Source organism: Alligator sinensis, unplaced genomic scaffold (assembly GCF_000455745.1).
Source record: "Alligator sinensis unplaced genomic scaffold, ASM45574v1 scaffold59_1, whole genome shotgun sequence".
NCBI classification, from domain to species: Eukaryota; Metazoa; Chordata; order Crocodylia; family Alligatoridae; genus Alligator; species Alligator sinensis.
Window position 1 is genome coordinate 1,588,887 of NW_005841878.1, and position 12,678 is coordinate 1,601,564.

At 39.3% G+C, this 12,678-nt stretch overlaps 1 protein-coding gene across 1 annotated transcript in view; it reads right to left on the minus strand.

The window, feature by feature from the left end:
- Positions 1-6,756: 6,756 nt before the first annotated feature.
- VWA8 (von Willebrand factor A domain containing 8) overlaps positions 6,757-12,678 on the minus strand; it is a 313,781-nt gene continuing 307,859 nt past the window's right edge. The window contains exons 45-46 of the mRNA XM_025196153.1: positions 11,227-11,347; positions 6,757-9,981 (exon numbers count right to left, since the gene is read on the minus strand). Coding sequence (XP_025051938.1) covers positions 11,239-11,347 — 109 coding nt within the window. The 3' untranslated portion in view covers positions 6,757-9,981; positions 11,227-11,238. The remainder of the gene's footprint in view (positions 9,982-11,226; positions 11,348-12,678) is intronic.

Consider the following 12,678-nt stretch of genomic DNA (forward strand, 5'->3'; position numbering starts at 1 on the left):
GCATATATATGAATGGAGGAAGTAGGGTTTACCTTACCTAGGGTACTCCTTACCCTAGGTGAATGTGGAGACAATGAGGAAATTAATTATTGCCACAGTTATTGAAGTCTTATTGTTCATATCGTCAGTGTTAGCTTCTTGGTCATCTGATACAAAATGCACTTACCGGATCAAGAGAGACTAAATGCAGAAGTTTTGACGAACCCAGGGTGGTTTAGCCTTGCCTTCCAAGAACAGCTCATAATCCTCTGTGAAAGAGGAATCTTAGAATTGAACTAAGCAAAAATTGGGCCATTCTGGAAAGGAAAAATATACATCAGCCAGACTCCCCACGTGTAATTATGCACAGTTTGGCAAGTGACATTTAGTTCTGTCTCAAGGGAAGCCCTTAGCTGCTGAGTCCATTCTTATTCACACTGTTCCCTCCAGGTCAAACCAGAGGTCATCCACAAGGCAGAATAGGAAAGTTCTCATTGTGGTTGTTAGTGGATAAAGAGGACTTTGATTTCTGTGCTTTCCATTCAGTCTTGGCATGATGACACTGAAAGCCTGAGCAGCATTGAATAAGGAGAACTGAGGAGACAGAAAGAGATGCCTATGACGTGGTTATATTATAAAAGCGAGTTATCATTCTGTTGTATTAAATTTCCACTGTGCACTTTTGCAGACCTTAAAACTATTGTAGAGATAAAACCTAGGCACAGAGTGTGTGTGAACATACAGGAAAGTTTATAACTCAGTAGCAATCAAAATTAGACTTGACAGGCCAGACTAAGCCTTAGCTCTGAGCTTTCTTTTGTGTTGTTAGAAATTTAGGGAGAAAGTGGAATAACAGTCTTCCTCTCTGCATCATTTTCTGGTATTGTTACCAACTGTTTATTGAATGCTGATGTGATGACATTTCCTTCAGCAAGGTTTCCCATATCATTCAAATTTGGAAAATCCAATTCATACAGTATGCAATATGGTGCCTATAGTTTCCTATCCAAAGTAGACTGCTTTTATTTATAATTCCCAACTGGGAAACTTTTATAGATGACTTAAAAGGCATGAAACCAGTCCAAGTTTGAATTGCAACTATGTAGTCAGACTGTATCCAATATGATTTAGTCATAACAATAGAGAAAAGAGATGGGACATCCTTTATTTGCAGCCTTTACTGTACAGTCTAACACATTTGCCTAACCAAGTACTGTAAATGCTATCTTTGGCCTTTATCCAAACCACTGTCTGCATGTAATACTTGGTCATGTCATATAAAAATGACAGAGCATTTACCATAAAATTCTACTTACATTATTTGAACTAAAAGGCCTCCTGCCAAAAGTGGGTTTAATATTTAATCATAACAGAAAAGGAATAATTTTTCATGGGAGTTGGATAAAATTTATAGGATCTCAATGAAAATTTCTATTGTAAGTAAAAGATTAAAGTACTTGTTAATATAGGGTTTTGCTATGAAGCACTGAACTGTATGTACTTATTTAGCAGAAAATTGCATCTGTAATCCTGAGAGAAAATATTTATCCTAATCCAAAACAACATTTATCTGTGGGCCTCGACAAACCTTAATTTAGCAACAGCCAGCCTCAGAAGTAGAGAATTATTTTTTGTGTGTGTGTTTAACTGATAAGGAAGCTGAGACACGAGATGTAAGGGTCTGATCTAAGAGGGACTTGGGTGCCACAAGGATGTATCATTGCCTTTCTTCTAGGCATAGGATGATAGAAAAGTAGGGCTGCAATAGACCTCATCAGGTCGTCTTGTCCAACCCCTTTCAAGGCAGGATCATCTCTGACTAAACCATCCCAGGCAAGTGTTTGTCCAATGTAGTCTTGAAAATTTCCAAGGATGGAGATTCCACAACCTCTCTGGGTAGCCTGTTTCAATGTTTGACCATCCTTATAGTCAAAAAGTTCCTCCCAATTGCCAACCTAAATTTCCTCTGCTCCAGTTTTAGACCTCTGCTTGTAGCCCTGTCCCATAAGGCCACAGAGAAAGGCCCATCTCCACCCTCTCTATATCACCGCTCAGTTATTTGAAGACTGTTATCAAATCTCTCCTCACTCTTTTTGCTAGACTAAATAAGCCTCTTTATAAGCTTTGCTTCCCAGGTACTTATCATTTTTGTAGTTCTGCTGGACTCTCTTCAGTCTGTCCACATCCATCTTGAAGTTTGGGGTCCCAAACTGGACTTAGTACTCCAGATATAGCTTCAACAGTGCTAAATGGACTGGAAGAATCACTTCCCTTGATTTCCAAGTGACGCTCCTGTTAATACAACCCAGGATGTTGTTTTTGCAACAAGAGCATGCTGCTGGCTCATATTCAGCTTATGATCTACTTTAACACTCAGGTCCTTCTCTGCAGTATTTCAGCTTTGCTAGCCATTCCCCAGCCTGTATTTGTACATGCAATTATTTTGTCCTAAGTGCAGGACTTTGCATTTATCCTTGTTGAATCTCATCTGCCCTAGCGCTGTCCTCTAGAGTATTTGCAACTCCACCCAATTTATGTCATCCCAAAATCTGCTAAGTGTGCACTCAATGCCATTATCCAAAATATTAATGGATATATTAAACAATACTATATCCAGGACAGGCCCCTGGGAACCTGTCACTCCTCTCAACTAGACATTGAGCCATTGATGGCTACTTGCTGAGTATGATGATCCAACCAGCTATATATTCACCTTCCAATACTTGCATCTAATCTATATTTTGTTAATGACAATGTTGTGGGAGAAGGTGTTAAAAGCCTTGATAAAATCAAAGTATATCATATCCACTGTTCTCTTTCCACCTCTTCCCCCACCCCTGAATCCATGGAGCCTGCCCCCTTATAGAAGGAAATAAGGTTGGTCAGGCATGACTTGGTCTTGCTGAATCCATGCTGGACGTTCCTGATCACCTTGTTCTCCTGTAGGGGCTTTACAGTAGATTCCTTGAGGACTTGCTTCATGATTTTTCTAGGTATCGAGGCATCTCTGAATGGGATCCAAAATAGCCAGCAGCCTGGCTGTGGAGCCATCTAAGGCCAGCACATTTCAACAGGGCACAGCCTATAAGTCAGGGGTGGGCAAAATACAGCCCGTGGGCCGGATCTGTCCCATGAGGCCATTCTATCTGGCCTGTGGGGCCCCCTAAAAAATGTAGAAAATTAATATTTCTATGCCCTTGGTTCCTGTCAAAAATGACAGGACCCAAGGGCAGCAGGACCCAAGGGAAGCCTGGCAGGCTCCAACAACTATGGGGCCGCCTGGCCCTGTCCCCCAGCCGGAAGCCCCAGCTGGGGCTTCCGGCCTGGGAGCACGTGGCTGCCCCACGCTGGAACCTCAGGTAAGGGTGGGGGGGAGAAGGGCAGGGGTACCCCAGGCAGAGAAGGAGCACAGGGTGAGGGGAAGCTGGCAGCCGCTTGTAGCCCACATGGGGCTGCCTGTGCCTGCTCCATACAGCCCTGCATGGGCTGCGAGCGCCTGCAGCAGGGAGCGCCGGCCATGGGGTGGGCGAGGGGCTGCTTTTCCCTGCGCTCAGCACCAGCTTCTTCCCTGCCAGCAAGCAGGGGGTCGGGGCTGTGCACTGCCCCCCGCCTGTACTGCAGGGCTGGGGGGCACTAGGAGTGAGTGGGCAGTGAGCAAGTGGGAGCACAGGGCCCACACCGGTGCCCCAGGGTCAGCGCCAGTGGGGCCCACAGCAGGGTGGCAGGAATGTGGGGTCCCAACTGGCTTGGGCTTTATGGAGCCAGGCCAGCTCTCCCCTCCCTGCTGGTGCAGCCCAGCCTGGCTCCACAGACCCTTGCCAGCCTGTGCCCCGCTTTAGGCCCCATCAGTGCTGGCCCTGGGACATTGGTACCAAGACATTGGGACATTGGTCCCAAGATGGTGACCAGGGGGCAGGACACCTGTCAAGGGGTGGGGCTACCCATGCGGCCCTCCACAGCCTGCCAAAACTGGGTAAGCGGCACTCCGCCTGAAATAATTGCCTGCCCCTGCTATAAGTATTAAGATGAGGAACACTGAGCATATGTATGTGTCTTAATCCTAGAGAAGGGTGGGATTTTAGGTTCCTTGGACAGGGCTTCAGGGAGATGTTTCCTTCCATTCAGGATTTGGGCCTATGACTTTTTTTGCAAAACCTTAGCAGAGGTCACTCTTTTTGGAGGTGGTGTTGCTCTCCATTTATACAGTGTTCTAGGGGTCAAAATACACAAACCTGGGTTTCTCTCATGCTGGATAATTTCCATGTCTGAGAGGATTTAAATTCCCAAGCTCCCATTGCCCAAACTGCAAGGCTATTTTGGGGTGAAGGCAAATTCTTTGCCTCCTTTTAAAACTATTTGACTGAGCACAATTTAATATCCCTGGGGCCAGAAAAAGGAAACATGAGTCTCTTGCCAACCACTCCAGATGAGTGGTTGAAGCCCTCATCTGGAAGAGGAGAGTCCTATATTCTAGACCCTGTTTCAAGAACTATTTTATGTCATGTAAAATACATGAGAACACATTGGAGGAGGGACTGGGATCCAGGACTTGGGCATAAATGTTCTAACAGCTAGGAAGGCGGCTTAGCTTCTGGACTGAGAAGCTAATGTGGCTGAGGTGTGTAAGGCATAAAGCTTTTCAGCAATTTCACCGCTGCGGCACTTCTGTGCTAGAACAGGAGAACTTTAGGAGCCAGGGACACTTTAAGTGTTAATAAAACTTATACGTCTTTAATATAACATATCTGTTATGCTGCAGAGTAGTTCCATTTTACATGGTTACATCAATAAGAGCACGAGTAGAATCTTTAAACTCTGGAGTTTAGTTTGTCTTGTCCATCTAGTACAGGATATTCAAGACCTCTTTGTCATCTAATTCTGCTTTCATTGAAGTAAACAAGAGTTTTATTGCTGACTTCAACAGGAGCTCCCTCATGTTACTGTAGAAAGTTGCAGACTAATAGAATTTACCAGTGCTACTAGCTATTTCCCTGGTAGCAACTTAACCATTCTTAAGAGGGTCAACTTTGAGCCTGTTAACTTTTCAGGTTCATGGATTAACAAGACAATGAGAAAATAATTGTATAGTTAATAGGTGTCTTTAATAGGTTTAATAGGTGTCTTTAATAGGTTTAATAGGTGTCTTTAAGAATACTGACACAAATTAAAATATGTATTTTTAGGCTCATCTTCTGAGCTAAAATCTACCATTGAAAAAGTGGAATCGAGTCTACTTTTTTAAAAATAGACTAATAGTTGTACTAGAGATACAAATGTGACAATTTGTATGCAACTTTTAAGTAAACTTATTTTGCTTTATACATTGGAATCTGTTTTCATAAGATTGCATATACTATCAAAAGTCAGAGGGTAGATTGTACAATAACAAAAGAGTTGCAATGCCATTCTAACCTTTCAATATGTTTCCAATGAAAAGGTAGTTTGGTTAAGGCTAGAATTTCTGAAGAAGCCTTGAAAGCCCATGAAAATTTTCAGCTCATATCCTTTAGCACCTTTGGGAAAAAGTCACTTGGAAGATTCTAGTGCCTGTGCTTTCCTCCTCAACCCCACCTCTGTGACAATCCTAACTGAACAGCATATACAATGGGGAATATGTATTTCTCATCCTAGAAAGCTTGCAGGTGGTTCTATCAATTACTGGTTAAAATGCTTTGGCAGATAATGGATAGGGTCATTTTTAAAAGCATCACTTTTTAGGCAGATTGCTACTTGTTCATTTAGACAAAAATGTACACTATTGTTCTTTTTAATATGATAGCTGTATGCATTGAAGGAAGTAACACTTTTAATGTCAGGGCAGTACTTTTTGAGTTGGTACAAAGCAGCGATTGCTGTGGAATTACTTATAGTATTTTTCTATTTTCTACATTACAAGTCAAAATTATATTTACTTAGAAATGATGCAGGACTGGCATTCTAAAATAAACAGTTTATGATTCATTGTGTAACTGGCAAGGAGAACAGGCACTTTAAACTGAGAAACTCTTAGACTTCGCCATGGCTCCATACAGGATCTTCAGAGCTGAGAGGTTTGCTTTGCAAGCATATTATTTTCTAGGAAAAGCTGTTTACTAGGGTTTTGCCCATTCTAGACAAATAAGCATGCATTGTTCAGTTAGAGCATAAAGGTCACACAACATTCTTAGTGGATCAGATGCATTTTTACATGACCAAATGTATCGGAGAATCTTCTGTTTTTTCTTATCATCATGAATTTGCAAGGTGTTTCTTAAAGTCTTTATGTCCTGTTAACTTCTTGGGTGCATGAAGGCACCCTGCATACACCCTGCAGGAGTTTGGCAACGGAAAAGCCTGAGACTTCTAGCCTTCATTAAAAGTAAGGTTTGTATGAAGTCACTGCAAAGTTAAAGTCCATAATCTAGTTTGTGTGGTGTGCAGAGATTTGTATAGACCTAAATTAAAGTGAAATTCTTAAACTCTTAGGTGTTTTGCATTTTTCCATTTAAGAGGCAAGTGCCTCCCTTATAATAATTTGAGCAGAGACAGCAAATGAGAAATAATGACTTTTCTTGCTTGAACAATTTTCTGTGAAGGTCAGAAGAAGAGTTGATCCTCCCTAGATTAAAAAAGAGTCTGTAGTGCTTTCTGTTGACAGATAGGAAGAATCTAGTGTTATCTCATAGCTGTCCCACACCTTGTGTTCGACTCCTAGTAAGTTTTTAAAGCATATCTTTACTTAGAAAGTAACCCCACTTACTAAAACACCAACAATTGAGAGAAAAACATACAGATTAATAACAATTTCAAAGGAAACTTTATTGATGCTTGTATATCTTTCTGGATTCAGTATATGTTTATAAATGTAATTTATTTCTCAGCAAGTTAATCATCCTCCAGTGTATTATAACTGTATCTACATCCTCCAATGTATTATAACTGTTTATGAGTAGACAGTGGGCAAAAACAACCATAGCACAAAATGATTTTTATTAGTTGAGCTTATTTAATTAATGATTTTTAAAAAATCACTGCATAAAAAACTAACTCTACTGCTTTCACATCAGTTATGTTTCTAACCTTACATCAGCAGTGAAGTTATTTTATAGTTTGCAAATAAACTCCCATATCCAATGCATATATTAACACATATATTAAATCAGAAATTAAGATGTTATGTCACCACATTAGACCCTGAGCTATGGTATTACATTCCTGACAATGTTTTAGGCACAACATCTGCCAAGGAAACAAAGCTAGAGATGCCTGACTTTAAATGTCAAAATACAAAGCTGAAATACAAAGCTGAGGCTGCCTGTACATGTGCTGAGGAGTGTGCGGGCTGGGGAGGAAAGTGTTTTAATTAGAGTGGTTCCCAGAGAGCCACTCTAATTAAAAAGCCTCATCATTGCATCTGTTAAGTCCCTGCATGTTTAAAAATGGTAACAGGATGCTTTAGCTAAACTTTATCCATTGAGGTTTAGCTAAAATGTCCTGGCACCTATTTTAAAATGCACAGATGCTTAATAGACATGATAGGGGTGTGATGCTAGAGTGCTTTAATTGGAGCGTAGAGAAGACTCAGTTAATCAAGTCTGCTCCAACACTTGCTAATTAAAACATGAACCAGCATCTGTATAGGCAGCTTGTACTATGACTGCTTGGTTGCCCTGATCTTAAGTCTTTTCACACTTAACCCTAGCACCAGAACCACTTCACATGTATTTGTGCAACAATGCCTCACAAGCATTTTATTTAAATGTACTGGTACTTATTTAATATCCTCTGCATGTTCCAGCAAAATTTTAGTTTATCCTATTTATACTCTTTCCAGCAATACTGTTTAAATTATAACCCTGATGGTAATAAATACAAACTATCTCAAGCTATGTGAAATGAAAAAGAAACACATATTTCATTATATACACACTTAATTTCTTGAATGAAATATATAAAGACATGCATTAATAGAGGTAGTTTAATTATTTAAATAAAGAATGCGGAGACTTGTGATCAGTGGCAGCAGGCCAGAACCCTAAAATGATACCCATTTAATGAAGTAATGACATTTCCATAAATAATACATATAGGGTTCAAACGTTTAAGGTGTTTATACTAAACAGTGAGAATAGCTGAAAAGTGCTGTCTACCCTTTTAATACAAAGAAAAGTCTGACTAAATCAAATGGTGGTTTAGGAGGGTCATTGGTACATATGCTGTAAACAAATGGAAGACTACAACCTGTCCAATAGCTGTGATCCAGTATGTCCATGACCAGCTAATTGACATGCTTAAGTGAACAGAACTTAAATGTCTACTTGAAAGCTCTGCCATGCTCAGGAACACTGAAGACCATTGTGAGCTTGCTAGATTCTTATATTAATGGGCTGAACATTTGAATAAAATTATTGTAGGTTTTTCTGGGAAGTGAAAAAAACATAGCTGTTACTTTGATTCCTCAGTGCTAAACAGATGGATGTTGAAGAGATGAAAGGCAGAGAGAAAGGAGCCCAGGGGAAATTTTTCACTGTATTATAACAATTTAAAGGAGCCCTGTCAGGTCAAATATGGCCCACAATTTCAGTCTTGTAAAAATAAACCCCTTCCAGAACCCAAATGAAATCATATCATTGCGTGTTTTTTGTCTCAAGTTCCACTCAGTGCTGCTTAAAAAAACCCATTACCATTCCCCTGAAGTATATGGGTTGCAAACAGGGCAGCATTCATTAGTACATGGAATCTGAAAGTAAAATGGAATAGATACTACTTGGAAACAAAAATAAAGCTGACTAGTGCAAAAGAAGCTTTAGTAGTACAATAATAAAGAAATCTTGATTTTTTTAAATCTGAGGTATGTTATATACACTGTCAGCTTAAATATTTATGTTTAAAATCATCTTTTTATAACGTTAGTTCAAAATTGGATCTAAACTAATGCATGTTAAACAAATACGACTGAAATTTGACACTAAAGGCAGTCAAGTGATTACCAATGGGTTCTCATCAATACAACAATGTGCTTACAGATCTAAAGCAGGTGCTATATTTTCAGATATGCATTACACATTTTAATAGTACCTAGCTGAAGGTGGATCTTTATTTAATTTCAGCCAAAGGATTTTCCTTATTTACTCTTCTCTCCAAAGAGGAATTCCAACTTTAACTTCTTTATTTTCATGGATGGAATTATCATAACAATACTAACAATTATTTGAAAACGTGTTTTCCATTAACAGGCTCAATAAATTAAGACAATTGCATTTAAAAACTGCCCAGACTATCAAAGTAGCATCTATTTTGAGTTAGATTTATCTGTATAGTTTGAACAATGGCTTCACAATATTTGGGCAAAGTGTATTGTTCTTGTAGGTCAAAGTTTGCAGTTGTTTAAAATTAGATCGAGAAAAACAAAACAAAACACACAAGAATACCACTGCTTCTGAAGTATAGAGAGTCATGAAAGTTTGTTTAGTCTGCTTTTAAATCATTCTATTTCAGATATAATATTTGAAAATGCCTGAACTTCCAGCTGGAAAGAATCACTTCAATTTAATAAAGACAGAGCCTGTGGAAGTTAAGAAGGCACATCTGATCCTGGGAAGCAAAGAATTCTCTGAAGTGATGAACATCTTCAATGGTCTCATATTGAAATGAAAATTTACAAGATTAGGCCCAATGCTTTTGTAGGATTGACAGGATGGAAAAGGGCAACGCTACAAAAATGCAGCATAGTGTGATTTGAAATTGGACTCTTTACAACTTTGTTTCATAAAAAGAGAGTAACAGACTTGTTTCCACCACACTCCAAAAAAGCTAGGGGGCTCTTCTGTGTAGTTTCATCAGTTGTAGCAAAGTAGCACGGCTTCCGCTAAGCCGTTCAGAGAGAGTGTTCTTCCTTACACTTCTCATTTCTTGTGCCAGGGTCAATTACTATGAGAAAAATGTATTTTCATTGGTGATGAAACAAATTAACAATGGAGCTTGCTAGGTTGTCTAAGTCTTCTTACATCCTTACAGCAATGGCTGAAAAAAATACCAGTGTTTAGCCTAATATAGGGCTTCACAGTGCAGGACAAATATCAGCCAATTCAATTAAAAAAATTCATGTTTGAGAATGTGCTGAGGGAGGCATAATGTTCAGATGGAAAACATTCATCAAGTAAGAAATGCTCTATGCATTAAAGGCAGATACCCAAACACAGATTTCCCATCAAAGTTAAAATACACACTTTGGCTTTTTCCTTATTGTCTTGCTTTTTAAAAAGTGATTTTCTCACACACATAAATATGCTGTCAAGATTTGTGTTTTAGAGAACAAAATGGACAGTGCAAAGGGCCCCTGTGAAGCATACGTAACAACACCCAGCATATACAGCTCGTGGGTGCAGAGTCCTTCCATAGGAGCCATGGCAACCAAGACCCTGGCCCTCGTCTTCCACCATGCAGTGGGAAAATCACGGTGGTTCCCTCTTTTAGAGCGTTGGCAGGTGGGTCTCAAAACTGTTCTTTGCCCTTTCCGTTCCCCATCCTTGAAAAATTAATTGAGAAAGGGAATCAACATTTTTTTTAAAAATGCTCTTTTCTCTCTGGGCTTTGACAACACTGAGCAGTCTGCCTGGTCACTTAGCGCATGTTTAGGTTGCAGTATTCTGTGCTATTGTCCCCAGCATCCAATGGCAAAGGTTCAATGCCGATCAGGACAAGAAAGTAGTCTCAGAGGAAGGAAGGCTTTCCTATCTGAAAAGAGCAGTTTTGTTTGCACATGCTGTTGCTTATATTTCTAATTCTAAACAAAGTGCACAATACACTGGGGTGGATCAGCAGCGTCTGACTTGCACATGGTTGCATACATTGGATATCAGCCTTAGATGACCAAGAAATGCCCTTAATAAAATAAAATGAAAAGATGATGTTATAGTTCAATTTGAGCTGCTAGCAATACAGTATCCTTAATGGTTACAATTTGTCTTTCAGCTGATCCTTTGGAAATCATTCATTTGACAGGGCATATTGAACATTATACCACCCTCTCTGGACACAAACCTTCAAGTCACCCTGCAGCTGAGCTGGAGAATTTCCCCCAAATCTATGCTACAGAATTGGTTTGGACATTCTAATTAAAGAGCATTTATATGTACTTATATATCTATTTGGATATATAAAGAAACTTAAAACTGATGGCAAATATAATTGTTATCTACAGAGGCAGTTTTATTTTGTCACAATTATGGGCTTAGGGGGCATGCAGTACAACACCTAATTATTTACCAGTAAGGACACTTAGGCACTTGACAACATGGTGGATGTAAAGATCTGCTGCATGATCTGTGGGATCTGCTTGGTATCCATGGCAATAAAAGACCGGCCTGCTGGTAGTGTCCTCTGCAGCCTGTGGATCAGAATGGGGAAGAAAGAATTACCATTGCAAATGATGTTCCCTACAGCAAAGCAGAGTTCCTTAAGAAAGGATGTTTTTAGTTCTGAATACCTTGCTGGTACATTGCCTTTCAAGCTGCTGTCACTGTGCAATTAAAGTCTTGGGAAAGCAACAGTGGGAGGAAACACTAAAAACAGTTATGTCACAGGGGTCTTTTCACCAAGACATTCAGCTTATTTCTATTGATCCACATTCATTTATTTTTGTCAGTTTCTGGTGCGTGAAAAATCTCTGTTTAGATTAAGGTACCAGTGACCCAACAAGACTTTAGCAGAGTTGATTGTCTCTAGGGGTAACCAAAAGTCACTCTCTGTGGGTGGGGTTTTTTATTTTATTCAAAATTATTATTATACCAACCTGAAAAGAGTGTATAGCAAACCATATCTCTCCCACCACAAAGACTTCAGATATGATTGGTAGTTTTACATACTGACTATAAAGGTGATTACATTTCAACTTTCAATCTATAACAACTTAAATTAATATCATTCTACAAGTAACAGCCCAAAGGTCAAGATGTCTAGCCTCCTGCATTTTTTCAAAGCTTTTTAAAAAATACAAGATATCTCACACAATCCACATTGCTAATGTCCAATCAGTAGTCTCACTGCATACTGTTTCACTGCTTTCAAAACAAGTTAGATCTCTGATAAGATGAAAAATGTGAGCCCCATAGAAGGCGAAACTAATAAAAACAATTCTCTCACATATTTAACTATACACCCACTCATATATACAGTGCATTGAAGTGATATTTTCCTGGGTAATTTTTATACCCAGTAAACCAGATAATTTTATGGCCTCTATTTTAAAATTAAACTGTGAAAATTGGGAAATCTGTATGAGGAACACAAGCAATAGATAGAGAGAACCTGCAGAAATCAAATGAACACCACTGGCTGTACAGCTGCACACTCAAAACCTTTTACAATTTAAATTACACTTTGTGACCTATGTCCCTCAGTGTCGGATCCTATTCCCATTTTAGTCAATGACTTCAACAGAAGCAAATCTGGTACTTTAACTTCAGCTGTAACTGCTGCATGTTTACAGGGGAAATAATAGCTTTGCTTTGTATGCAAATTGCTAGCGGAAGACTTATGCTATTAGGCTTAGGCTTCCAATGCACAAAGCTAAGCCAAGACAAAGGCCTTAGAAATTCTACTAGGAAACATACAGTTAAGTCTAGATCCTCCAAAAAATTTAGGTGACCAATTCCTATTGAAATTCTTCTGATTCATCATGAAAGCAAACTAAATTATATTTTGTTAGACTCAGCAGGA